We start from the raw sequence: 26110 nt of genomic DNA, 5'->3' as shown, positions 1-26110 counted from the left end.
CTTTTTTCTTCTTTTTGCACTTTCAGACATGAATCCAGTGTTCTCAGTCCCAAAGAACAGTGCCTGTCAGAATGATATGTATCATATGTGTATGTTTAAATATAAAAAAATAAATATAAACAAGTCTGCAGACGGAAAGAGGAATTAGGGAAACATCTCTGGGCTGCAGAGGGATGCATGAATAAAAACTCCCTTTTTCAAATATTCATCCAATTATCAATGCATAAATGACCAAATTAATGGCCCACTGGCTCAACATATGAAAATAATTCATTAAGACAATGATGCTTGAAGGGATAGGTTTATTACATCTCCTATACCTTTTTGTTTCTGAGCCGGTGACCAAAGCAATAATGAAAACCTTAATCCAGAAAAATTTACAACAAATTTAGTTTCAGGTTCTGAAATGAAAACCACAATGTATTTGTGCTGTTAATCTAAACACTATTTGGTTCTTCTCCCTTCTCACACCCCAGGTGATTCTGTAACCTTGCAATGGCATTTTCCATACAATGGTGCTTAAAAAACTACACTAAACACAACATAATCCTAAATAATGATTAATTTTTAATTACATGGTATAGAATACCTTGCAAACAAAAGACACTCATTCAGATTTACTGACAGGTACTATATTTTTTGGCAATGCTGGAACAAACCAAAAGAAAAAGCAAAGAATTATTATATAACCATGAGTGAAAGAAATGTCCATCTAAATGTAGAGGATTCATATGGCAAAACTTAAACTAAAGAAAAATCCACACTTACAGCAGGTTTTTTTTTTAATTCTTAGTGCAAGAAACATAACCAAGTTAATCACAGAGTCAGTACTAATTAAGAATATGGAAAATTCTCCTATACAGAGGTAGAGTCCAGTGCACAAGGCTAAAACGATATTCAATAGTCTAAACAAGACTGAGCCAGGTTTTACGGAATCCACTTTTTAAAGTATCAGACTGTATGTACATACATACAATAAATAGACTATACAATCTTTAAAGTAGTTTAATAAACTTCACAAAAATTATAGTAGATGCATTGAGATCTTTACATAATCCAAAGTTCATATCTCTATCACCCAGAAATGGATAAAACCAATATTCCTGATATCAAGTTAAATGGAAAATAGTTTAGCAAAGTGTTGACAAATCAAAATATTTTACATATTTTAAAGCCTAAATTTATACTTATAAAGGATGAATTTCAAATGCTCTGAAAATGTTCCTTTTGATACTATCTGTAAAGAGGTTTCAAATGCTCTAATATGCATTTGTATTGTTATAAACACTTTCCTTACATTCCGTGTTCAAGGGAAAAACAGACTTGGGATACTCACAGTTCTGATGCATTGGCACAACAAGAAGGGATGAGGACTGGATTATTTTAAAGGCCCAAGGGACATCAGGAGAATTTCTGGACAAAACCTTCATGTCTCAAACTACACAAATCACATCAGAAAGGTAACAGAAAACTGTTTGGTATTACTACTTCAATCCTGTCCGTGCCCCTCTGCCCGGAGGCATCTGATTAGCATTGCACTGCAAGTCAAGTGTGCATCTCTGGGCCCCTACGTTTGCTACAAGCCCATAGGGCTTAATAAAACAAATATGGAATCTTTATGGTTTACCACAGTAGTGCATAAATCAGGGACGTCTGTTGCCATTTATTTCAGTGATAGTCACAAAGAAAGGCTTTCAGGGAACTGAGAGTTTTCAGCTATATCTTTCTAAATTGTGCAAAAAAACCCCCCAAAACAAAAACAGGAAAAAAAATCACACTGGGACATTATAAAGCAAATATGCTTATACTGACAAGTTATTTTATATAAAAGGTTCTTACAGTTTCCAAGGGGGCAACAGCCACAGTAAGAGGGAACTAGGAACAACCATAACAGAAGAGCTTAATAATCAGAGTTGAAAATTACGTTCACAGTTCAGTTACTTTTAACTTCTATAAGCACCTATGCTGAAAATCACAAGGGTTTGTATTTTAGCTTCAAAATCGAATCTACTTGTGACAAATACCTTGTTAAGATTTCCATTATGCTCTTCTACAGGCCTTCTCACTGGAACAATTTTTTTAATTATTTTTTTATTTTATACAAACAGACTCACTTTGATTTAAAGTAAACATATAAAAATTGAGAATATTGCTTGCAACAATGGACCTGGAGGTGAAGGAATGAACTAGTCAGGCCATACAAAAAAAAAAAAAATATCTCCCTCAAAATGAATTCTGCTAAACTTCTAAAGCTATGAAAATCTGCAAAAAGGATCACAAGATCTGTTGCAATTTTCAGAGATTTGGCCCAAGTCTTATCACCATCATCTGAATACTTTAATAATTGTATCTTTATATTAAGGAAAAATAAATGATTCCAAGAACTCAGGAAGGCACACGCACCCAAGTATACTATAAATAAAACACATCATGAAATTACGAAGGTCTTCTGATCCCTGTACACACTTTTGGTTCAGCACTATGGTCAAGTTCTCTCTTTTGAAATACAATAAAAGGCATACAAGAAATGTAACATATGCATAATAATTATGAAGAATAATGCTAATAAGACAGCTTACAGAGAAAAGTGCAGTGAAAAAACCCAACACTATTTATTCAGGGGCTTGTGCTACTCTAAATACAGACTTCATATTTGCTGCTGTGCAATGGGAAGAATTTATCCTGGGAAGCAGCAATGAGGAATGCAAAAAACAAATGAACAACAAAAGATATTAAGAGAAACCGTTAGGATGGAACTCTCCCAGCTTCATTCCTCTAGTGCAGAGTCATCTGACTACATGGTTTGTTTTCATGCTGCCATTTCTCTTCATGAATATAGCATATCAGAAAATGGCACAGTTCTTAAATCTTTTTCTGCCTCTACTTCATTTTTTTGTTTCTTCTTCCAAGCACCTGATTTGCTGTCTCCTCATAAAAAGGGTAAAGCTGTTATCGAACGTGAGAAAAAAATTGTTGCCCATCTTCTCTCCCAAACACTGATTTCTCCATTTCTCCTTCCACTAAGTATCTTACTCGTGTGCTACACAATGGGGAGGCACTGTAAAGGCAGCTTGACAGATTTAAAAATAAAAAAATCAAGTGTCTTTTTTCTTTATCCCCCCGCCCCCAGCCCACCCCCGAAAAAATGGATGGATGAAACAGTACGTCCGTAGGAATATTCCAGTCTCCTCTGTTAGGAGATAATAGCAGGGGACCATCTAACCACAGTCAGATTGTCAGCACTGACTGACCGTTTCTTTGCGGCTTTCCTGAAGTCCTTATATTTATCTTCACACAAGCGGGAAATGGCCTGTAAGGCAAAAGAATGAAAAAACCTCAGTTGCACTGACCACAGCTGTACAGGTAAAATAAACCAAACACAGACTTCTACATATATGTAGAATTACAAAAAGTCACTTAGTTAAGCAAAACACATGAAGAGCATCTCCCAGATCCTCTTTCTCATTTCATTAATCTTAAAAGAAACAAAGACACTGACACTGCACTGCCCACCATAGCTGCTATTGAAGGATGCGGAGAGCATATTCGAAGCCTTTTCTTTACAGGTTAACCATCACAAACCTCCTCCAGGCAGCTGCCAACGCTTACCCACTGCTATATGGTAACTCTCATATAGCACTTCATTGGTGAAAAATTGTGGAAAATTTAATAAAACAATTACAGAAATTGTAAATCTATTTGGAGAATTTATAAAGAGGACGGCTCTTACTTTTTTTATTTCCTAAAAAGTCTTGCAGTAATTGTATTTTTCTCTACAGATAAATGGTCTTGGCAGAACACTCACCCTGCTTTGCTTACAAAGCTGGTGTTTACTTGCCTTTCGGAAGGAGACGGTGATTTCTATGTGGACAGACTGTCTTACATGGTGCCAGTGGGAAACAACTCATATTCAGAATAATTTGATTTGTATTAAAAATACATAGAAATGTTACAAACCTTTGAAAGAGAGACACAAACATTATTCAAATGTTGACTCCTATTATGCTACACTGGAGTTAACATTTCATGTTTCTTCTACTGGTTTTGGCCAAGTTTAAAACAAATATTTATTATGGACTTCATATGCACAAATATACTGTGCCCTAAAATAGCATGTCCATTAGAGTTCATTTGGTTGGGACAGGCTTTGGCTGGCATCAGTAGGGATGTTAACTCTGGCAATCAAATATGCAAAACTGCAGAGAAAGCTTACCACAAGGAGTACTCAACGCCAAATTAAAAAATAAGATGACCTAAAACAGTATTTTATTTACTCAGAAATGCTTAAGTGGTGTCTTAAGATAGGGTGTTTAATAAGAAGTACTATACAAACAAAACCGGTACAAGTTTTGATTATAAAACAAGGCAATATAAATAAGCAGCCGGACTCCACTGATCATCATTTTCTTTCTTGATCTTTCTATAGCACAGCAAGTTGTAGCAGTGAAGAGTCCTTTAATTTTAATAGTCCTGCAAAGACCAGAGGCAGGGATGACAGAAGCACACAATTCATACATCCAAGAGCAAGTTAACCTAATGCTTCGGTCAAGTCATCCACAAAACATGGTTAAATTAAAAAAAAAAAAAACCAAAACAACACAAAACCTACCATCACCACGAAACCAGTCACTACTTTTTAGTTAGAAACTGAATTTCCTTTTGTTAAGACCATTCTTGAACAGAGTTTTCCTTCCCAGTGCACATGAAGAGAACGATAGAATAAAATAATGCAAATATTCCCATTGCTTAACTCACTTAAAACTGCTTAATAACATTTTACTTAATTTAACCAGGAACTCAACGGACTAAGAAAGTTTATGCAATTCAGTTGGATTTAAAATCCAATAGATGAAAAGCATTTAATCATGAAATAACGTGCCAATGCAGGGCTTGGCAAATAGGTGTACTAAGGTGGAGCTCAGCTTCTTTCAGCTGCCGTATCAGGCTATTACCTTTGGCATCTAACAGCCAGAAGGTAATCAAGTCAAAATTGCCTGTTTCATGGAAAAAATTTCTGTTCTGGTACTTCAGTCAGATAAAATGAAATTTTGCTTGGAAGTGGCACTTAGTATTTGGCATCTCTAGTCTCTGCTGATCCATCATATAGATAAGAAACACACTGACTGCTGTTTAAAGCAATCCTGTAGCTAAAGATGACTCTTCATTTGCAAATAATTTACAAAATTGGCATTTGGCAAGTTAGCTAGTCAACTTCAGCGTAACATATGGGGAAACAAAAGCTGAAAATTGTAAATATTTATTATTGTCCTTCAGTTAAAATAAATCCAAATAGCTTATAAACACTTTTCTGTCATCTGATATTTCTGTTGCTTTTATTGCTAGAAAAAGAAACCAATTTTTGACAGTTGCAAGGGACTATTTCGCATATGAAATCAAAACATTCTTAAAAATAGCAAAACTATTCAATCATGTGAAATTTTGTTGGACTTGACTGTAATATCTGTAATCAGCGAGAAAAATGTATACATATATATTCTTCCACTACATATATGCATACAGAACTAGAAGTCAGTTCTTCTGCTGAATTATGACTTCGTCCCTGGTGAAGGGGTGGGTAAGGAGAAAGAAGAGGGGAGAAAGGCAGAAGTAGCAGCATAAATTTTGGCTGCATGCACATGTTTGTGCAGGGCAGCAAAGCAGCGGGGCAGGCTACGGCTTCACTGCTGGGACTGCATAAAGGCACGCAACTGCGAGTGCTGCAACACCCCAAAAATGGACAAACCAGAGAGCACTTGGCAGGGACAGACAGCACTAGGTCTGGAAGAGTTATATATAATGAAAACGTAATAGAAAAAAAAAAATCACTAGAACAACTAGAAGTTGTGATGATGGGGGTTCTCCTTAATTTATGGAGTATGAAAAGAACAGCAATCGTGCTACTCCTGACAAAAGAGCAGGGGAGTTTTGCTCTCCCTTTGCTTCTTGGCTAAGAGGCTTCTGAACATACAAAATACACAGGATTGCAATCATTCACCGCGACAGTGAGAAGCTGGAGGGATACAAAAACCCTTTTCTACTTGTAACTTACATCCTTTTCTCCTCTTTTTTGTCTGTTTGATCTATGGGACTGTACCTCTTCAGGGTCAAGAAAACACAGCATGCAGTTCAAAGGGTTTGAACCATGTGCTCAAGCACTGTTCCAACAATAAAAAGCTGAGACAACATAGTCTAGTCTAATTGGGAGCGTGCTAAAAAATGCTCTTACAAAATCTAGCCTTGAAATGAGCACAGTGCTAAAATCACAAGCAGAAATAGGGTAGATGTGTTTTGTGGACTTAGCCAAAGAGCAGAATCTGACTCATATTTAGCTCAGTGCACGGGAGAATAACCAGGTGCAAAAGTAGGAAATTACAAAATAGTGCATTAAGGTGGGATATCCAACAACCCTTTTGGCAGAAAAATCTCCCACATTAGAAAATAGTTTCTCAGGAGAAGAAAAGGAAGCCTTGACATTTGACGTAATTAAAAGGAAGGAGAAAACACACTATAACATATGCTGGTTGGAACAATCAGTATTGGCAAGTGGACAGACTGGATGATCTAATGAAAGGTTATTTGCCATTTTTAATTTGCACAATTCCATACAATGGGAAAGAAAAAAATGGTCATTGAAAATGGTTTCTGGCTACTAGGTGGACTGGTGTAGCAAATTCAGGTCACTTATACACCACAGGCTGATGAAAAGTAACAAAAAATCACTTTCATTTAGTAATTTAAAAGACAAAGGTGCTTCTTAAGTGTCAACTGTGGGAATAGTAAATAAGGAAAAACATCCACTGCAGATGCTCCAGAAAGCGATGTAATTTTTAACAAGTACTATAACCCCTTACAACACCTCAAAGATGGACCTTGTCCAGCATTTCCATTTGATGAGGAACAGTATTTACTAGCCTTGTCCTTGGTCTTCTTGGGGGTTTTTTTTCATCACAGGTATGTCAACCTAATGATATCTGCAAAAACAGCAACGCAGATTCTGCCATGCTGGATCTAACACTCCTGCTTTACATACATAAAATAGCTTGAAAATGAAAAAGTAGCAAAAATGTGTTATAGTATAACCATTTCTCTATGCAAGACCTTTTATGATCCCAAATGTCAGTAAATAACTTCTTTTAAATCTTGGGACTGAGCAAGGTCCTTTCAGTTTACCAGACAAGGCAAATCCTTCCACTGCATACATATATTTGCTATGAGTCTGTTGTCTTTCATCACAGACTGCAGCTTTTCTCTCAGTATCAAAAATATCACAGCCTGTGTGGCACTACATCTACTCCACTTGACAATCCAGGCAATTAAAAACAGAAAACTCTGGGTTGAACAGCACGAGAGACCTAGAGAAGTGCTGCAAATGCATTTTGATAACTCTTGGCAAGCTAAATGCTTAACTGTGCTCAAGAAACTAGGTTATAAATTACACTGTCAAGTAGTTTCAAGGGCACACTAATGACAACCAAGTATTGCCAGGGAGCAAGGCTGTTCCCATCATGTTCCCTTCCTTCTGGCCACAGACCAGAGCCCAGGAGCTGGTAGACCAAGTTGGTTTCACAGCAGATACTCTTCCTCTTCCCTGAAGACATCCTCTTTGGCTAGCAGGGTTACTCTACAGCCAACTTCTGCCAGTAGCACAAAGCATCTCCAGCATGGGAAAAAATACAGCTTTATTTAAAAAATATTCCATTGTTTCTTTTTAAATGTGCCTTCTCTTTAGTGAGTACAGAGGAACCATCAGTCTAAGGGTAGGTTTAGACTAGATGTAAGGAAGAAATTTTTCACAATGAGGGTGGTTAAACCCTGGCACAGGTTGCCCAGAGAGGTGGTAGCTGCCCCATCCCTGGAAACATTCCGGGTCAGGTTGGATGGGGCTCTGAGCAACCTGATCTAGTTGCAGATGTCCCTGCTAACTGCAGGGAGGTTGGACTAGATGACTTTTAAAAGTCTCTTCCAACCCAAACTATTCTATGATTCTATTCTCTTGGGTATTTACAGTAATTTCTATTTTCTTTTCTTCTAAGGTTTTAGGAGCTGTTGCCATTACCTCCATTTGTAACCTGCTGTTATACATTGTGTGCGATACAGACTTACAGTGTTGGGAAACACTGTGTACTAAATTATTATCAATAAGTAATTCACTCAATTTTGATATACGTAATGGCACTTATATTCAAGACCCACATTTAATATCTAAGTAAACTAGCTTTTTTCATTTAAGATTACAATCCCAATGAATTTTCATTTTTTTAATTCTCTTCAACAGAAACAAAATCTGATGCAAATCTATATCACAGAATTAAGCTACATTCTTACTAAAGTTATCTGTGAAATTTCGAAAGAATGAGAAATGCAACTTCAGTGACATGTGCTTTGATTCCTTCTCCACCATTTTCTGTTCCCATTACAGTCACAAACAAGTCAATTAACCTTCCCATGCACCACTTCCACCCCCCAAAACGTGTATAGTACTGCCTGCCTGTCTTACAGGAGCACTACGAATTTCAGAACAGGCAACGCTCACTCTAACCCACAGGCAAACAACCTCCAGTGCAAAGCTGTTCTATAATTAAGATGTGCAATGTTAAAAGCAGTTAGCATCTAATGACAAATTTCAATATTGGTAACAAAATACATACACCCTCATGCAATAATGCCCTTATTTGAAAAACTGCATACCGGACAGCTCAAGAAAAATAGATTCCAGTCTTGATGATTTTAAATTCCTGCAGTGTCTGTGGGAATTCATAGTGCCCTGCATTTCACAGGTCCAGACCATGTGACATAGAGCTTTCTGCACATGGTATATTCAGGTCTCATAAACATTCACGATTTATTCACTGAAGATGTGTGCTCATTTCTGTTTGCCCCTTATTGAGAAAAACACTATGGGAGATAACAGACTTGGATCCATGTGAAGTGGAGCAGTAGCAGGTAACAAGCACATGGAATAGTTATTTTCAGCAATACTTGTTAATATTCTGTCCTTCAGGTGGATAATCAGTTAAGGAACCGAACAAACACAGAAAACCAGGCTGTGAACCAAGTCATTTTAAAATATGTGGGTATTTTCAGAAGGCCAGTTCAGATAACTGGAACTGAAAAAGAAATGGAAAGCAAGACAAGGTATGAAGTAAACAGGGCCAAAAAGCTGTCTCCATGTCCATGAATACCCAAAGCACAAACAAAACAGTTACGGAAATTGTGGTGTGTCATATTCCAATATCTGATGGGAGTATTTGGGAAGAGATGGGAGAAGGGAGAAACAACGTGAATATTCTAAATCCCCATACATATTCAACTCTGAGCAATCTAAAAAGAAAGTGTCTTACCTCAAGTTTATATGCCCTGTCCCTGCTGAGGGGCTCCAAAGGAAAACTCAGGTTATTTGCTTCTGCCAGGGAACGCAAATCAAAATAATACTTGGCATAAACACTGGAGGGAACATTAATATTGAACTGCAACAGCTCAAGAAACTGGCGTTCCAGCTCATTCCTGTAGAAAGAAGATAAATGTGAGAACGTATTTCAGACTGTGCATTCTGAATGTAATTTACTTTAAATTGCAAATGGTATAAACCAAGTTCATTTCTTATTCCTGTCAGATGCAATTATACTAGCCTGAGGTTTGACCTAGTCTATCGAGTTCTATCGGTGTATGTACGCCAGTGAGGAATATGAAAGATGCTGCACCTTGCAGCTGCTACTGTGACGCCAATCAAATCCAGACACAAAACTTTTGCTAGGGGAAGGGCATCTTTACCAGTTTAGCTAACACAATCTGGGAGAGAAAAGCTAGTAGGAAAAAAAAAAAACAAACTTGTAGTTTCTGCTGTACCTCCACTAGGTGGATCTGCACACACAGCTATGCAAACACAAAATGCAGGCATGTCCTAAATTTGTCAAACAACTCTCATAAATGCTGCAAATTACTCTAATGCCTAAATTACTGGAGAACTTATTTACTCTCTTCAGCCTTTCCTAATCAATCATTTAAAACTAGTCATGGGAAACCTGAATTTTTCAGCATTCTGTCTTAACTTTATGAACAGAATGAAGCAATTTTTCCCTAGCATGTGCAACCAAAATTCAGTGTCGTGATCATTTGTTTCTCAGTACCTAAAACAAATGTGTTTATCAAAATACTTGACAGTAACAGAGGTCCTCTTTGAGCTCCCACACCGTGAAAACTTTGGTATAGTAATACACTAGTACCTACACCAGTAAATTAAAAGGTATGTTAAGAAATAAGCAAATCAACAAAATTAAGGACTGGAAATTTTCATAAACTGCATGGTAACTAGACATCCTACATAATACTTATGCAGGGACATAGGATTTATTCAGAACAGTGTTTTCAAGATTTGAGAAATATAAAAAATGGGTGGTAAAAGCTGTATATGTTTGTTAAAGAGTATAGGGACTGCACTGCTGCGTTACCAGCAGGTATTGACTGACTGATACTGCATTTAAGTTACATTTTGACTGCAGTGTAAATGTGCAAGGAATGTGCAGGCAGTTGGCAATAGAAGAGGAAGGATTTGAGGATAAAAAGAAAAAGTACTGGCACAGCAGTTTTTCAACACTGAATGATTTTTCTTCTCACTCTTTACTTTTACATCACTTTTACATCATAATCATTGTCCTTCCTTACCTTCTCTCTCTCTGCCAAAATTGTATGTTTACATAATGATAAATATTAATTAACATTAAAAGACTATCTAAAAGCTGGATATGGACTCTCTGGCATGAATTCACACTGTTGAAGACTCTAGCTTTTAAAAAAATCCAAATTAAAAAAATTACATTTTAAGACATCTATCAATAAATACAGAAGATTATCTTTAAATGTCCTTTTATACTGCCAAGATTTTACTTTCTGCACGCTCAGGCTAAATTAATGCTATGTTAAGGCTATGTTGATGGATAATATAAAGCCTATTTTAATGGAGAAAGATATTGGGTGTACCTCTTTTGAAGAGCACCCCCAAATCTTTAAGAACACCACGTAGCCTCAGATTCTTACTATCCCCCCGCTCCCAGATTTGAAGGTTAAGTCAGCAGCCTAACTACAGCTGAGAAAAAACAAAAAACCACAGGTATTTCTTATTTGGGACTACTGGAGTTTAACTAACCACCGTACCCTTCTTCCCCCACACATCTACATTAGACTGCTTTAGCATATGCTTTCCAGTGGTCCCTCCTCAAATTCACACAGAAATTCAAGGTAATGCTACATACACGAGTACAGACACACACTGCAGTTCAGTCGTCCCAAGCCCTCTGTTAGCTTTTAGGCACAGTTCAATGTACTGCTGGTGATTTATAAAACACTGCAAGGTCTGCGTGATGTTTTGCAAGATACACTTAATGTTGAATGATTCACAGCAGTTGAAGATTTTGACCTAGAGTTTTTCTGCCTTATTAGTATAGACAATGAAAGCCCCCATCTTGCGTAGGGCTGGGCACTTCAAAATCATAATACTGTCCTGTCACAACTACCTGAAAAATACGAATGAAAAAAAAAAAAGATCCACTACACTAGGGATAGGAGGAAAAATTTGCAGCAGGAATATAAACATCAGGTCAACAAGCACCAAAATTTTTGCTGGAGGATTCACAAGAAGCCCCAAACACAAAGCCCATGAGCCAGATCACCAAGTACCCTATAGAGAGCACAGGCTCCCCAAAGGCTTCTGGTTTTGCAGTTTGTGAGTACCCTAAAATCTTTAAGAACAGGTTAAGAAGCTGAGGACGTTGAGGACAAGGACTGATCACAGTTTGGCTTAGGGAATGTGAGGTGCAGAAAGAGGGCTGATGTTAGCACAGGAGCACGGGTCTGCCACGTGAGCAATGGCGTTATATTGCTCAAGTGCAACTTCTAACAGTAGCACCATCACGCGTGTTTGTTAAAAACAATAACCTCCTTTTTTCTTTCCTTTCACACCATCACAGTATGCCTCATCACCTGCCTTCAAAAAAAGCCCTGAGAATCTGCAATTTCAAAACTCGTATTTATAACCGTTTCTGATTAATACTGTCACACGGCACAGTCAAGCCTGTCAGTCTGCTTCAAGCTGTTCAGCACCCTACTGCAGCTCACGTCCCAGCTTCAGAAATACTTTAAAAGCTCCCAGATTTGCCTTGGAGGAGGAGTAAACGAAGGGAGGCCCTTACAGCCACTGAATACCAGAAAGCATGAGAGCAGGATCAAGAGAAAAGTAGCTTAGCAAAATCATTCAGGAAATGCTCAAAATGGTCAAGGAAGCGTTATCAAATTGTTCTGCATGGAATAATATTGCACACAGAAATGTGAAGGGCCTGATTTTAGCTTTTTGCCCCCTCTACTTCCCCTTTTATTTTGGAAATCTCATTCTGTTTGGGTTACGTCAGAAAAGAAGTATCATTAACCATCCTTAAAAGTAGCTTACATATTTTAAAACAGATATTGAAATGGCATTATGTGGTATTTCCCATCTCGATTTTGAAATGAGAGTTTTCCCCAAAACTAATGAAAGTATCTACAGCATACCACAGCGATGGAAGCTTTATGTTTTTCACTTTGACTCAGGAAAAAAACCAACTTTATTACAAATCGCTTGTTAATAGAAGACGTAGAGATAACTTTTCTAATACTTGAGCAATGACAGTTACTCACAATTTAGAAGTCTTATATGAGCACGCTTAATTTAAAGCAATCAGCTGATTCCTAGCATTCAACCTTTCCCTTACAGAGCATTTTTAGACCAGCTATAAATCTGACAGAGAACTATTAAGAAAATAAGTTAGGGCTGCTTTAGCAAAAATGCTTGGCCTTTCACTGCTTTGAGATTGCAAAAGGAGATTCAAAAAACATTCTGTCTGTATAAACATTTCTTCTCATCTATTTTCCTCCTTCCCTCTTTCCCAGAGCGCTTATCCACAATGAAGTCTCTTCAGCGGCTGCGAGCCTGACTTAAGTGAGTTAAAGCAGAGGCAAGTCTATATACTTCTCATTACAGATACTTAGCTTAAAAGGGCTCCGAAACACACAGATACTGTACTAAACCATCTTCTAAGTAATTCTATTGTTATTAGTCCTTACGAAAAAGGGGTGCACCAGCAGACTGAAGCTGTCACTCTCCGAAGCACACGCCGCAGTGGCCTGTCAAGGCCCCCGGCCCCATCCCAGCGCCACTTCCACCCGCAGTCCTCCCGGCACCGCCGCGGCACGCACGCCAGCTCAGATGAGGGCACCTCGGAAAGCGTGCGTGGCACGTGACGTAGAGGCGGCACAAACCCCAGGCACTTATATATGTAATACCTGCTAACCAACCAACCGAAAGAGGCACTAGAGTATTTAGTGACGTGAGTATTCATTTTAGATCTTTAGATTCATTAAGATCTTAATTGCGTTTATTCTTATTACAGTTCTTTTTATTACTGTTGGAATATACTCTTTAACATGACTCGTGAGTATCCAGCCAGATATCACAACTCTCTATGCTGTTACAATATGCAATTCTTAAGAATGCCATCAAATTAAAAAAAATGGTAAAAATTGAAATTTCTCTTTGCAAGTTAAAATATTAGGTTTTTAACATCTTGGAAACAAACTCAGCAGGATACAGGGGAGAAAAAAACAACCAAAAAAACCCCCAAAAGCACTAATTTTGAATAATGGCAATAAAGAAGTGGGTGATCATCTAAGGGTCATTAGGAGTACAACAATGTTTTTTCCTGCTTTACATGTGGGTCTACTGTCAGTATGGAGAAGTAGCACAACAGTAAATGTTGCTGAAGTGAATACACGCAGGCTCACTGGATGTCGGGTTTTTTGTTAAGTCATACATTTAAATATTCTGCAGGTCTGTTTTCATTACCGTGCATGAACATCCAGTTGTAAAATAGACTTCAACCAGAAAATAAAAATAATTCATGTCTTCTATGTAAGCAACTGTCAAATAGGCCTCATGCCATCTATCAGCATCCACCATGTTTAGATAAAACGCAGATATACAAACTTCGTATGATTTATGAGAGAACTTCCCGACCCCCTTATACACACAGATCTTGGCATTCATTGACAAAGATAAACATACAGAACTCACATGTCTTCGACCGTGATATCTTTCAGGATCTGGCAGTAATCCACGTTCCACACTGCCTGGTCGTCCCAAACTTTGGATGCCAGTAGAATTGCACCCAGTACAATTCGCTTCCAGTTTGCTGGACAAATATCTATCTCTGCATAAGTTAAAAGTCTTTCAAGATATACCTGTGGAAACACATTAAAATCCAGACTTAATCTATTTTGCTATTAAGTAGAAATGAAAAAGAAAACTGTTCTCATAAACCCATTCCAGCAATTTTAAAACAGTAATCTGCTCTCAAGATGATTCCTTCATAAAAACTGTAGCTTTAAAAACATACATTAAGCCAAGCTCAAGACTGGATGCGATAAATTCATATTTTAGTTGGCCTTTGCCTTCTGATCATATTGCCAGAAACAAAACTGTTATTTTTCTATCCATAACTGTTGCTAATATATTCACATGTTGGAATGGATTCAAATGATAGCTTAAATAAATTATTAAAATAACAATGTAAATAAATAAAATGCTAATTACTAATGTGGAAGACAAGGGTATGCTACCACTAGTAACTACTAGCTATCATACAAACAACCATGGCATCACCTCACGCTGGTCCCTCCTGGTGAGCCTGAGCGAAGAGGTTCTGTAGGCACCTATAGCTTGGATGGAGGAACAGTTACCACAGAAACAGCAAGCTGACCAGGGGAAAGTATGTGCTAAGAAGGTAACGCATAACAGCTTCCTCTGGACCTGGAAGCTCTGGAGGTGAGCAACAGTAGCCCTGTTGGACCTACAGGAACCAATAAACTCAGGACGCCCTAGTCTGGCCCAATCTGACCAAGGCCACCAACACAGGCCAGCATCAGCGAGAGCTCAGTTAGCCAAGACCCCATCCACGAGGGTGGTGGCTACTATTTACAAAGACTGCAGGACACACACTACTACACACATCCAATCAAACAAGGCACCACGAGGGGCTTCCTGAACACCGAGGAAAAAGCTGCTGGGGTGGGTGCAGTACGGCCCTCTGCTTCTGAACACCGAGCTGGCCCGGCCCCCGACTGATGCTCCAGCCAGGGGAGCGTGGGCGAGCACACGGGACCCACGGAGGCGAGTCAGTCGACGTGTTGTGTGAACAGCTACCCGCTGTCAGCAACAGCAGCTCGATTACATCGAGCAACGGACTGACAGGCGAAGAAAGAAATACTGGTTTCTAAGAAGTTCTACGTTCTAAGAAATACTGGTTGTGGGTGATCTGTGCACCCCCCCACTCTACCCCTCCTAGGAAATTGCAATTACAAAGAGTTACGTGTGAGATGAACAAACCCGAATGCTTCTGTAATCCGCAACGTTTAAACAGTTTATTGACTAGCTGCCAGAAGACACATAATAAATCTGCAGTTTGACTAAGTTAATGCCTATTAGCAACTAATCAAATAATACCTAAAGAATAGCTAAGATACAAAAAATTCAATGTAGGACACATGCTGGTAAGGATTTGAGAGGAAGGGGAAAGGGGGAGCATAGGCAGGAAACCTGAAAACCCTGAGCAGGTCACTTGTGATTTCCTACACGGTTTTGCACTCATAGAAGCACACAGAGTTCCTTCTGTGATTTTTGCTTCTTGAAAGGTCTAGCATTAGTATAAAATATTATTGAATTAAAAATAATGATTAATGTATTTTATAGCTCATTTATTTTTATGAGACCACAATAACATCAAGGCAAATTACATCCTACATAGTTGTCTTCATTAATTTTCACAATTATGATACATACAAGTATCATAATTAGAGCTTGGCAACAAAATTAGCAAAAACAGCAGACAGCTGTTGTATAATTCAAAGTTTTACAGAAAAACTTATTTTATGAAAAAAATATTCAGTATCTGAATACATGTACACAGATATTCAGCCCACAAAATGAATTCTGGCACGCTCTGCAGTATAAACGGCACACTGAGCAAGAAAGTCATGGGGAAAAAACACAAAACACACAACATCAAACAACTTTTGTTCAAAGTGGCCACTGCAACGTATAAGTTCTTTGTCCTACACTTTCAACAATGAAAGTTGAGTTACAGTGTTTGTAATGGTCACTAATACAGTCATATTACAATGAATTCATGTGTAGAAAGTTTTCTCTCCTCAACAGACCGCCTTTCTCAAGGAACAGATTTCTCAGTCCACTGTGAGGTTGTCTCAAACAGGTTTCACTCCAGTCTTCTGACAATGACTTAAGGAAAATGAGATGCAGTCATTTCTTAAGTTAGTAAATTCTGTTCTGATTCAGCAGAAAACTTCTGTTACTGCCTTCACTGGCACCAAGGAAGTGAATTTGTTCTGCAGTTTCGTTTCTCACCTGTGGAACCACTTGCTGTGCACAAAAGCAGCAGAACTTGAAACTGGAAGTGCTTCAACATGACAGACAGACTTATTTACTACAACCAACAATTAACCCTGATATGCTACTCTACAGAAATACAGGTTTGCATTTACTAAAGAATAACCTATTATTTGTATCTGGTAATAGAACTTACAACACCCTCCTCGCTGCACTGTGATAAAAAGCCATTAGGTGGTTACTTGGGTTGCTAGAACTCCTACAAGGGTCTACACTGACTGACAGAAACTAGCAGGAGATTTTATGAGATACTCTGATGACAGTACAATATGCATGCAAAATATTATACCTACCTGAAAGGCTGCATGTTTTATAAAAACAGAACACTGCTTGGGATTCTGAAGTACCAGCATTTTGGTTTAAATTTTAAATACCTAAAGATACTCTTCTACAGGTGCTGAAGGAAATTTTTTTCTGCTCTAAGAAGAAATACATGGCTGATAAGAAAACTGAAAATGTTCCTTTAAGATACATATTTTAAAATAACGTTGAAATTTTTTACTTAGCAATTTAAAACTTTTTTTTAAGAGGGAATATGACTGATTTATAGATAATTGCTAAAACCCACAAAACGTTTAGAAAATATTTATCCCAAGTTTTGGGGACATCTATACCATCAAATAAATACTGGACTAAATTTAAACAAGTAAAAACAACTAATTTATAAAAGGAGTGTACATGCAAAATGGTAGATACATAGAAAACTTATTTGGAAAAGCAACATCACATTGATACTACCAATGCCAAAATAGTTTCAATGAATTTTTGCAATTATAGAATACTCAAAAAGTCTGAATAGTTACAGCATGTTGGATATTACAGACTGGTCAAATAAAACCAAAAAGTCTCAGTAAAAGATCTTTGCCTTTCTCACTCCCCAAAGCGTTCTCTATTTTTCTTGTATTAATGAGGAATTAACCGTAATCTCTTGTTTTAGACACGTTGTTTAACTCAATCAACGTGTTCAGGCACAAAAAGACAAGCATATTAAACATTCAAAGGTCTCTGTGAAAACAAAGTTGTACTCAGCTGTAAAGTCAGGATCTTTACAACATGAGACCTCACAGATAAAACTGTTGATTTTTCAGGTTTTTTCTTAAAAAAAAAGAAACGTGTAGGTAGCAAGATATCATAAAACTAAAGCTGATTTTTTCAAGAGGCCAGACGCCAGACTCCTGAATACACCGTTTCTTCTTTAGCTATGATTTGCCCCTGCCTGCCATTCTGACACTGAAGAAAAGCATAACATTATCTTATAATACTGTAAAACAAAACATCACTAATGGTTCAAAAAATTATTTTCCTTTATAAGGAAGGCAAAACACTAAGTACAAAATTCCAAATTATGTGTCAAACCCATTATTAAAAACAGAGTTTGGACTTTTTAGTTAGGGGTATCACTCTGAAAAGATTTTGATGTGTAAAATTTGGTATTGGGAGTTTTGCCTGTGAAGGCTTTCCAAGTGGTGTATGAGTCCAAAATAAACAGCACAGTTTAAATGCTTTGAGAAACTAAAATTAAGTCCCTAAAAATAAGCAAGTGGTCACTCCAAGGAAAGGGTTCAAGACAGAAACTGAAAGAAAAGCGTATTAAGTGGGTGAGGTGGGAACAGCAGTGGAGACTCAAGAGACTCACCTCTCCTCTAAGTGGTCCAAGAATACTTATAAAACCACAGAAGCACAAAGCTCAGTAAAAAGGTGGCTCACCACAGACTGTCACCAGAGTCTGCACTACCCAATGGCTCTATTTAAAAGGCTGCCTTTTGCTTTCCAGGCAGCCTGTGTAAACAAACCCCTCATACACTACGGTACACAAACTTGTCCAACTTAGCAAGCAAAACTGCTCCTTGAATTACGAAAAAGCAGCATTCCCTGGAATTGTCCCCGGGAAGCGGAATACTTCTTTAAAACAACACACTGTGCTAATGCAGGGAGCTTCCTAAGCAGAAAGTGTATGGAAGCCATAATATCATGCCACTCTTAAGTTAGAAAATCAACTTCATTTGCTTTATATCAGTGCTGAATTTGACCCTTTGCTGTTAATGTAAACCTCTTAAATTTCAACTTCACACACACAGTTTTAGTAGATTTTGAATGAATACTCCACATCTATAGATACACAAGGCAGACAAAAATCAGAAAATAGCATCCTTTCTTATTTGCAGCTCTTGCTTAGAAAGAGACAGAAAAAAAGAAAAAAAAAAAAGAAAACTAAGTAAGGATTCTGTTGCGGGCTCAAATTCAGAGGCGTTCAGAGAAGAAAAAGTAAACTGATAAGAACAGATAAGAATGGTATCATAAGGAAAGACGTAAAGGATAACAATCCATAACAGATGAACTTAGACCTTGAGCAGATGAACATATACCTAAGTAAAAAGGGAGCATAAACTTGCTACTACCTTCCCACCAACACATACTTGAGAAATCAGCTTTAAAAATTAACTAGGAGCTTGATAAGACTATTCTTATACCACCTTCATTACCATATTTGAGCATCTTCAAGGATATGAATAATTGCTCTTGAGTCCTTGGTAATAACTTGGGCTTAACCTCAGACATATGGTTTGCTGGAGTGAGACTCTGTTATCATCTTCTGATAAAACTGAAGATGATAAATACCTCGCCAGGACAAAGGTGCTTAGTGTGGCTTCTGGCTCCTTTCCTGAAAATGCCTTAAAAGAGAGCATTTCGTTCTGTTCACTTGCTGTGCCCTTCCCAACTCAGTTTTGGGTTTAAGTCTATGTGTTCAAGTAAGAGAAAACAGAAGAAAACCAAGACTTCTTGCAGCAAACATCTGTAAAAGTTTGTCAAGGTCCTCAGCTAATGCGGGAATTCGCTGTAATCTAGGACTTGTCTCCCAAAGATATGCCTATGCTCTCACGTTAGTGTACTTCTTCAACTTTCAATCAAGCCCACTCAGTCACACACAGAGTCATTGTTGTAGCTCTCTATAGCTCTAATTTGGAGAGAACCAGGTGACTCTCCAGATCGTGAAATTTCAGCAGAAGAAAAGAATGAAATTTAGGCTGGTACATACTTGAGCTGTTACCCTGCTGATGTAGAACAACCTCATAACAACAGTATACACACAGCCAAGCAAGCTCTCCTATGCAAACGTTGGAAATTTCATTATTCCTGACAAATGGAGCTCTCCACCTCTCCTTTCATCTCGGAGCATTTCAGTATACTGGGCCCAGGCCATGGTAACAGCCCAAGCACCACGATTTTGACTCTGATGGGACATAAGAGTAAAAAGGAGATGCAGAGTCTTGCCACACGCTTAGCAGCCTACACGACTGAAGGGGGATGCTTCTGGCTGCTGCAAAGATGTGCTGAATCAGTACAGGCTTTTGGAGAAGGGCCAGGTGGCTCCCAGCCCAGTTGAAGAGGAAGGCTGGTGGGTGGTTAGTGACTACGCTACTCATCCCAAACACACTCGTGGCTGGTGGGAGAACACCACCTGCTTTTGCTGGCAAAAGCATGCGAGTCTTCCCACACACAGGCAGGCATGCTCCACCTCATTAAAAGAGAAAAAAAAAAAAGTTGACCCTGTAATGGTAAATGTGACATATGGAAATGCCATTTGTATGCAATGATGTCTATACATTGAACAGTGTCTTAAACACACAGGGGTCATTTTCTTAAATACAGGATTTGTATCAAAGAGACTTGGGATTCTGTGTGTACTATGCGGTTTGGTATATTTTTGTGTTGTAATGATTTTCATTGGCTTCATTTTCAAAAGCCAAACATTTTCTACATTTTCTTTAGGACTAGCTGCTGTAAAGTCATATAATAAACCTGAATTTTAAAAGCTCACTGGAGAAAAGAATATTGTAAAACTTGCATCCCAGAATGCTGGAAGAAATTTAGTTATATGTCAAAAGACCAAAAAATGCAGATTAAACAATGTGAGAAACACTTTGTTTTTTAAACAAAAATCTGAAAACCTCATCTCTTCTGGATTATTTTGGCAGGTGTTACTTTATGGAACCAGAACTAATGAAAGATAAAATAAGCTTTTAGTATCTAGAATACTTAAGTTAAAATAAATGCCATGATTTGCCTCCACCCACTTTTAACAACTATATCCATGCTTAAGAATGGAACTAAAGCTTAAAACCAATTGAAGCTGTTATACAAATGTTACTTTTCTTCAATTTAATTCATACTTTGCAGTGCCTCTTCTGAAAGTAAGCTTTTGTGGCAAAACTTTTGAGCACTTCTCTACTAAACATTCAAAAGTCGAATTCCAAAAAGACAACAGATTTATTCTGCCTTAATTCAACACCTAGCTCTCCTCAAACACTTTAACAGCTTCCAAGAGCCATCTTTGTCACAGTTATCATTACCCACTTAGTTCTATGACTGCATGTTTATAGATTTTTTACAGAATAATAACAAGACTATTTAAATAAAAGATTAAAGTTACTAATGTGACATTAGCAGAAACTCTCAGTGGCTTCAGTCAAACAACATATAATCCTGATTTTTTCCCAGCTTACAAAGAGCAAGTATAACTCAGTGTTAATACCAACAACACTATAATCTTCAGAACTCATTTGTAACATAATTCAATTACTAGCTGAAATGAAAATGCAATTCTGATCTAGAAAATACCAATGGACATTGGTGCATCAATACATTTTTACTTACAAACTCAATACCCCAGAGTCTGATACCTCCATTATTCACCTACTGTGTTTGGGAATGAACCACATAGTTTTACATGACTGTCAGTCTAACAAGCTTTGATGGACAACATTTGCACCTCATTGGAGACGTTTTAATAACTTGAGCACATGCCAGAATATACACTGCACAGAGTTAAGATTTCAGAAGAGCAATACTGGATTATTTTCTCTCTTTTCCCACAGACTTGCACCAAGATTTTGCAATGATTGACCTTTACACTTGGAATATCAGCAAATTATTATTTAATCATAAGTGAAAACAATTGGGCGATTTGTCTTTGTTAAGAATTCATTTATCTGGATTAAAAAGAATTTAATTATATTAATTAAATAAAACTACCACTCCATGGGTATAGATAATCCCAAATTGGCTTCGAGTTCAATGAACTCTGGAGTGGTTCATTAGCTTAGATGCGGCACCACAGGAATGTAGTTATATGGCTTCCAACACCACTTCAGGTCCAGCAGCGGTACAGAACTGATTTGTTTCAGCACATATCTTGAGCTCATAAATCTGCCAGACCCGAAATTACTCCAATGCTGACCTAGTCTGGATGCCTTTGATCTTAACTCCCAGGACTTGGACTTGCAATAGCATGGTGGAGAAGCATTTAGCCATCCATTATCACCACTAGTCCTGGGGGGCTTTCTTTATCCAGGCACAGAACTGTAACATGGCACAAACTAACAAGATCAGCAAAGGATCCAAGTTCCAGCAGGGCTACTGCTGAGCCAGAACTAATCTCTGGGGTGATTATTTGCTGTTGGGTGAATCCATTCTGGACTTCCAGAGTGTCTGATAGTAACCACAATATCCAACGTTCTCCCAGTTGTCTAGGATGTCCTCCTCCCCACGATACTGGATAGCATAGAGGTGGTTACACAACATCCCAATCAACAGAAATCTGTTTGAAGAAACTGAAAACTAAAGATAGCACTGAAGAGTTCAGTTTTAATTAGTGTGAAACAGCATCTCATTTTTTCCATCTCAGAGGACATTATAACATACTTTGTATATTATATAATGCTCTCAAGTAGAAAGAAAAGTTAAAATACCGGAGGAGGTTTATTTCCTCTTCCCCTCCCCGCCCCCCTCCCCTTTCAGGAGGATATATACCAAATATGAAAGTGTGAAATAATTTCATTTCAATATTTCATAATCCAAAGGAACACTCAAATTTTATTAAAATCTTACAATGAGGTTTTTATAGAAGTTTTGTTTCTCTTAGTTACTTCATTTTGAAGCTGTTCAACATTAACCTCCAATATCTCACTGATACCTGTTATCACGCTGGAGGTGCAGTATAAGCACCCAAAATACTGTAATTCTTTTTTTGGGCTTCCCTAAAACAACGAAACTGGTTTTTCTATGACGGATATGAAATTTCCATCCTTGGAGAAATTCAGAACTCAACTGAGCAGGCTCTGATCAGCCTGACCCAGCTGGTCATGCTTTGAGCAGAGGCCAGATCAGGTGTGTCCCCCTCCAGAGGTCCCTTCCAACCTAAATTATTCTGTGATTCCATCTGTCTGCAGCACTAGATTTTCCTGTGGTGCAACACGGGGAGGTCAGAAGTTGTGCATTGCCTCCAAGACACTAAAGAAACGGGCAATCACTGAGGAATGTCACTGACATGACCAGAACAATTCTGAATTTTGAGGCAGCAGCAAGAGCAAAGCATTACCTTTTCTCATGCTGTTTCTATATTGCTGTATGTCAAATCCTATCTCTACCAATAAAACTCTAGTGGTTTTAATTATTTCTCACTTGATTTACATTAACAGAAAGGAGATGATGGTTTTGGTGTTTTAACTACCATAATTGAGAACCTACAAGTGAACATGTATTTCCAAAAACCTCATTCCCTTCCTCTCCCATTTAAACTCCGTATCAACTCACTAGGTAACCCACATTATAAATTGCAGGAGCACAGAATAACTAACAAAGAAAGTTTCCATCCCAACACATCACGAAGCAGTACACAGTCCTCTCTTTAATGAGAAAACTTCAGTGTGTCACAATGCCTTGCAGAAATAATAAAAAGATTATTTGTACGGAAAAAATTGTAATTGGCAGTGGGTCCCAAATAGCCACATTACAGCTCTAATCCAATCACTAAATTGCCATATGCTCTGTTCTAAGCAATCAGCCAGTTCCCTACCACAACTCTCCAGAAATAACTGTGCTTTGCAATTGGCCAGCTGGGCATTTAAAAACACTTCACAAAGGTCTGGTGCCATCCATTTGGTGGAAAAGGACATCATATCATCATGGTCCTCACAAATTCATCCAATTTTTATTTTTGAGACCAAATGTTAAAAAAGAGTAACAAATGCAGCCACAAAACTCTGAAAATGTGAGTTGCTGCAAAGTACCATTGTAGATATTTATAGAGAGCACTAGACAAAAGTCACACGTCTCCAGGTTTACCTCCTAATTTACTAATTTTAAGACAAAGATCTATAATACATATAAAATGCACTCAGACTATTAGACAAGATTGACTTTCCAGTCTAAAACTGGGATCAGTATTCGTTCTTTGCCCACACAGAAACCCTTAAAGATGCATCAGAAAACAGACACCCATTCTTTGAATGAATGTCCTCTTCTCTAGGAGATTAAAAAAAATAATCCTTCCCCCACCCCAGCTTCAATGTTCTCTTTTTATAAAGCGTGTATCTCAATAGGCCTAAAGCAAGACTTGACTGAGAGACATATAGGTATTAACCGATAATGATGCATATGTTGTATATTAGACTGTAGTGAAAAGATGAGAACAGCCCTAAAACCAGGGACCAGGATCTAAGCCTTCTGCTCTCACCAGTGCCCAAAGCACAGGCACAAAGCCCCTGATTCCTCTTGCCCTTCTCCAGAGTGTACCATGACCCACACCTGGCTGCCAAGGGACTCAGGATCCACAGTACAGGTGGAGAGACCTTCTCTCTGTGCCTGGGAGACCTTCTTCAGATGTGGCAAAGTGGTGGGTTTCGTCCACCTCCCAGGGAATGTTTGAAGCCCAGGACAAAAGTGGCCACCAGCAATACTGGATATACACACTTCTTCTCATGGATTTCTTACATGAGGTGGTGCTCAGCTTCAGTGCTTTGCCTTGCTCACCCAACCACACTCACGATCCCTTACGGTCACGGGATGGAGAGTGACAGCTTTCAAATCAGGCAATGTACTTTGCATAGTACTCTAAGGCCGTCAGAGGAACCTGCATCTTCCATTAGCTTCCTTAAGGATTGGTAGTTATACTGGGACAGCTGAAAAGGACCTCTGCTGCAGATCCAGTGCCTCTACAGACTCTAATCACTTCCATGTTTCTTTTAAACAAATACCAGATTTTTGATACTTCAACTGAAATATGAAAAACCAAATGTATATTATCAGCATTTAAAAGTAAAAATATCCCAGTGAAAGGAAATCAGTTAAAAGCTTTCTCCTTTCCTTCAAACACACAGCAACCAAAATTCTCCTCAAGTACTGTAATTCTCACAACACAGTTCAACAATATTCTCTCTCTACCCATTTGCTGAAAATGTGACTGAAGAGTACAACAAGCACTCAGGAACATCTGGCTGGATTAATTAAATCCCTATCTTGCATAAGGAGAATTTATTCTTACATACTTCAAATTTCAAATTTCCCAATATCAAATCCTGTCAGTCACAGTATGAACCTTCTAACATATTTCAAAACCATGCTCCCCTGAACTTCACAGAAATAATCCAGCTCACGTATTGTATGTATTTACATAGCACTGTATGTGATGAGTCTATAGCATATAGACCTAACATATTTGCTGACTGGCATATTTACAAATGCAAGATGTATCCTCCCCAAAACTCTTATGGACACTGAAGTATATTAGGAGCCTTAGATTTGGCCTATTTGCACAAAACTCAGAAAGCCATGCCAAGGCAAAGCAGAAAACTTGGACCATTCTCCTCTTCAGGTCTACTTAGCAGGGTTGTTTTGTTCTTACAGAACAAAAGAACAAAGCATAAATATTTATTTCTCATGCAAACATTGTATTATTTTCCTGTCGGTATGGATAACGCTCCTGCTCACATTTTTATTTGCTATCCAATTAATAGATTAACCTAAGTACAACTTGTCACCTCTGCACTTGAGCAGAGAGTGAAGAGACAGGCATTTCTCAGTTTTAGCAAGGGTGGGAATACTCTGGGTTGACAGCACATGCACATTATTTTTCTCACAAAGTCAGGTCACAGAGTGTAGTTCAGTTGTACACCGGGACAAAAACCGTTATTTGCAAGACTTTAAATCAGCAACACAATTAATACCTAAAACTGATTTTATCCTTATGGTATTATTTTATAAATAAATAATGTGGATTAGTACTTAATTGTTTCAACCCGAGATTTTAATTTTTCACCTATCAGTATGGGAAATCTCTTGGAAGCTCTGGAGGCTGTGTGAAAATTAAATTTTTTGTTTAATTATAAATTGGTTTTTGCTGTAATAGTGGAGGCTTTAATTGAAATATTTTAATTAAGTGCTTGAAGCAACACAACGCTGGCTTTTTGCTGGAGACTATCTTATCTAACAGTCTGGAGTTTCACATTGACTCAGCTCCTGCGCTGAACATACAGACTGCTATATAACCAATTATAACCGCTGCTTCTGCCTGGCTAATGGCATGTAAGAAGGCAAACAGCAAGTGTATTCAACTACACACCTTAGACCACGTTAATAATTTGGGCTGTAAAAAGGGGTGGTTAGGACTGTTTAAAAATAATTAGAACAAGTGAAAGAAAGATAATAGTTGTAGCATCTTGTTCGAAACGTACTGTGATCTCCAGATACACTTCCCGCCTCCTGGCAACCCTCCCAGGAGGCACAAGTGGCAGGCAGGACTATCGGATTGCTCTCCCACGGATGGCCAGACTATGGCAAAACATA

At 38.1% G+C, this 26110-nt stretch overlaps 1 protein-coding gene across 3 annotated transcripts in view; it reads right to left on the bottom strand.

Annotated features, from left to right (window-relative positions):
* Window positions 1-3193: 3193 nt before the first annotated feature.
* Window positions 3194-26110, bottom strand: part of CCNY (cyclin Y) — a gene marked incomplete at both ends in the record, with an annotated part of 128300 nt that continues 105383 nt past the window's right edge. For all 3 annotated transcript variants that reach the window (XM_082015496.1, XM_082015497.1, XM_082015498.1), the window contains 3 exons: window positions 3194-3310; window positions 9342-9504; window positions 14099-14265. In XM_082015496.1, the coding sequence (XP_081871622.1) occupies window positions 3194-3310; window positions 9342-9504; window positions 14099-14265 (447 nt within the window). The remainder of the gene's footprint in view (window positions 3311-9341; window positions 9505-14098; window positions 14266-26110) is intronic.

Source organism: Phaethon aethereus (genome assembly GCF_964289735.1).
Source record: "Phaethon aethereus genome assembly, chromosome: 2".
NCBI lineage: Eukaryota > Metazoa > Chordata > Aves > Phaethontiformes > Phaethontidae > Phaethon > Phaethon aethereus.
The sequence above is the reverse complement of the archived record's forward strand: the minus strand, read 5'-3'. Positions and strand labels throughout refer to the sequence as shown.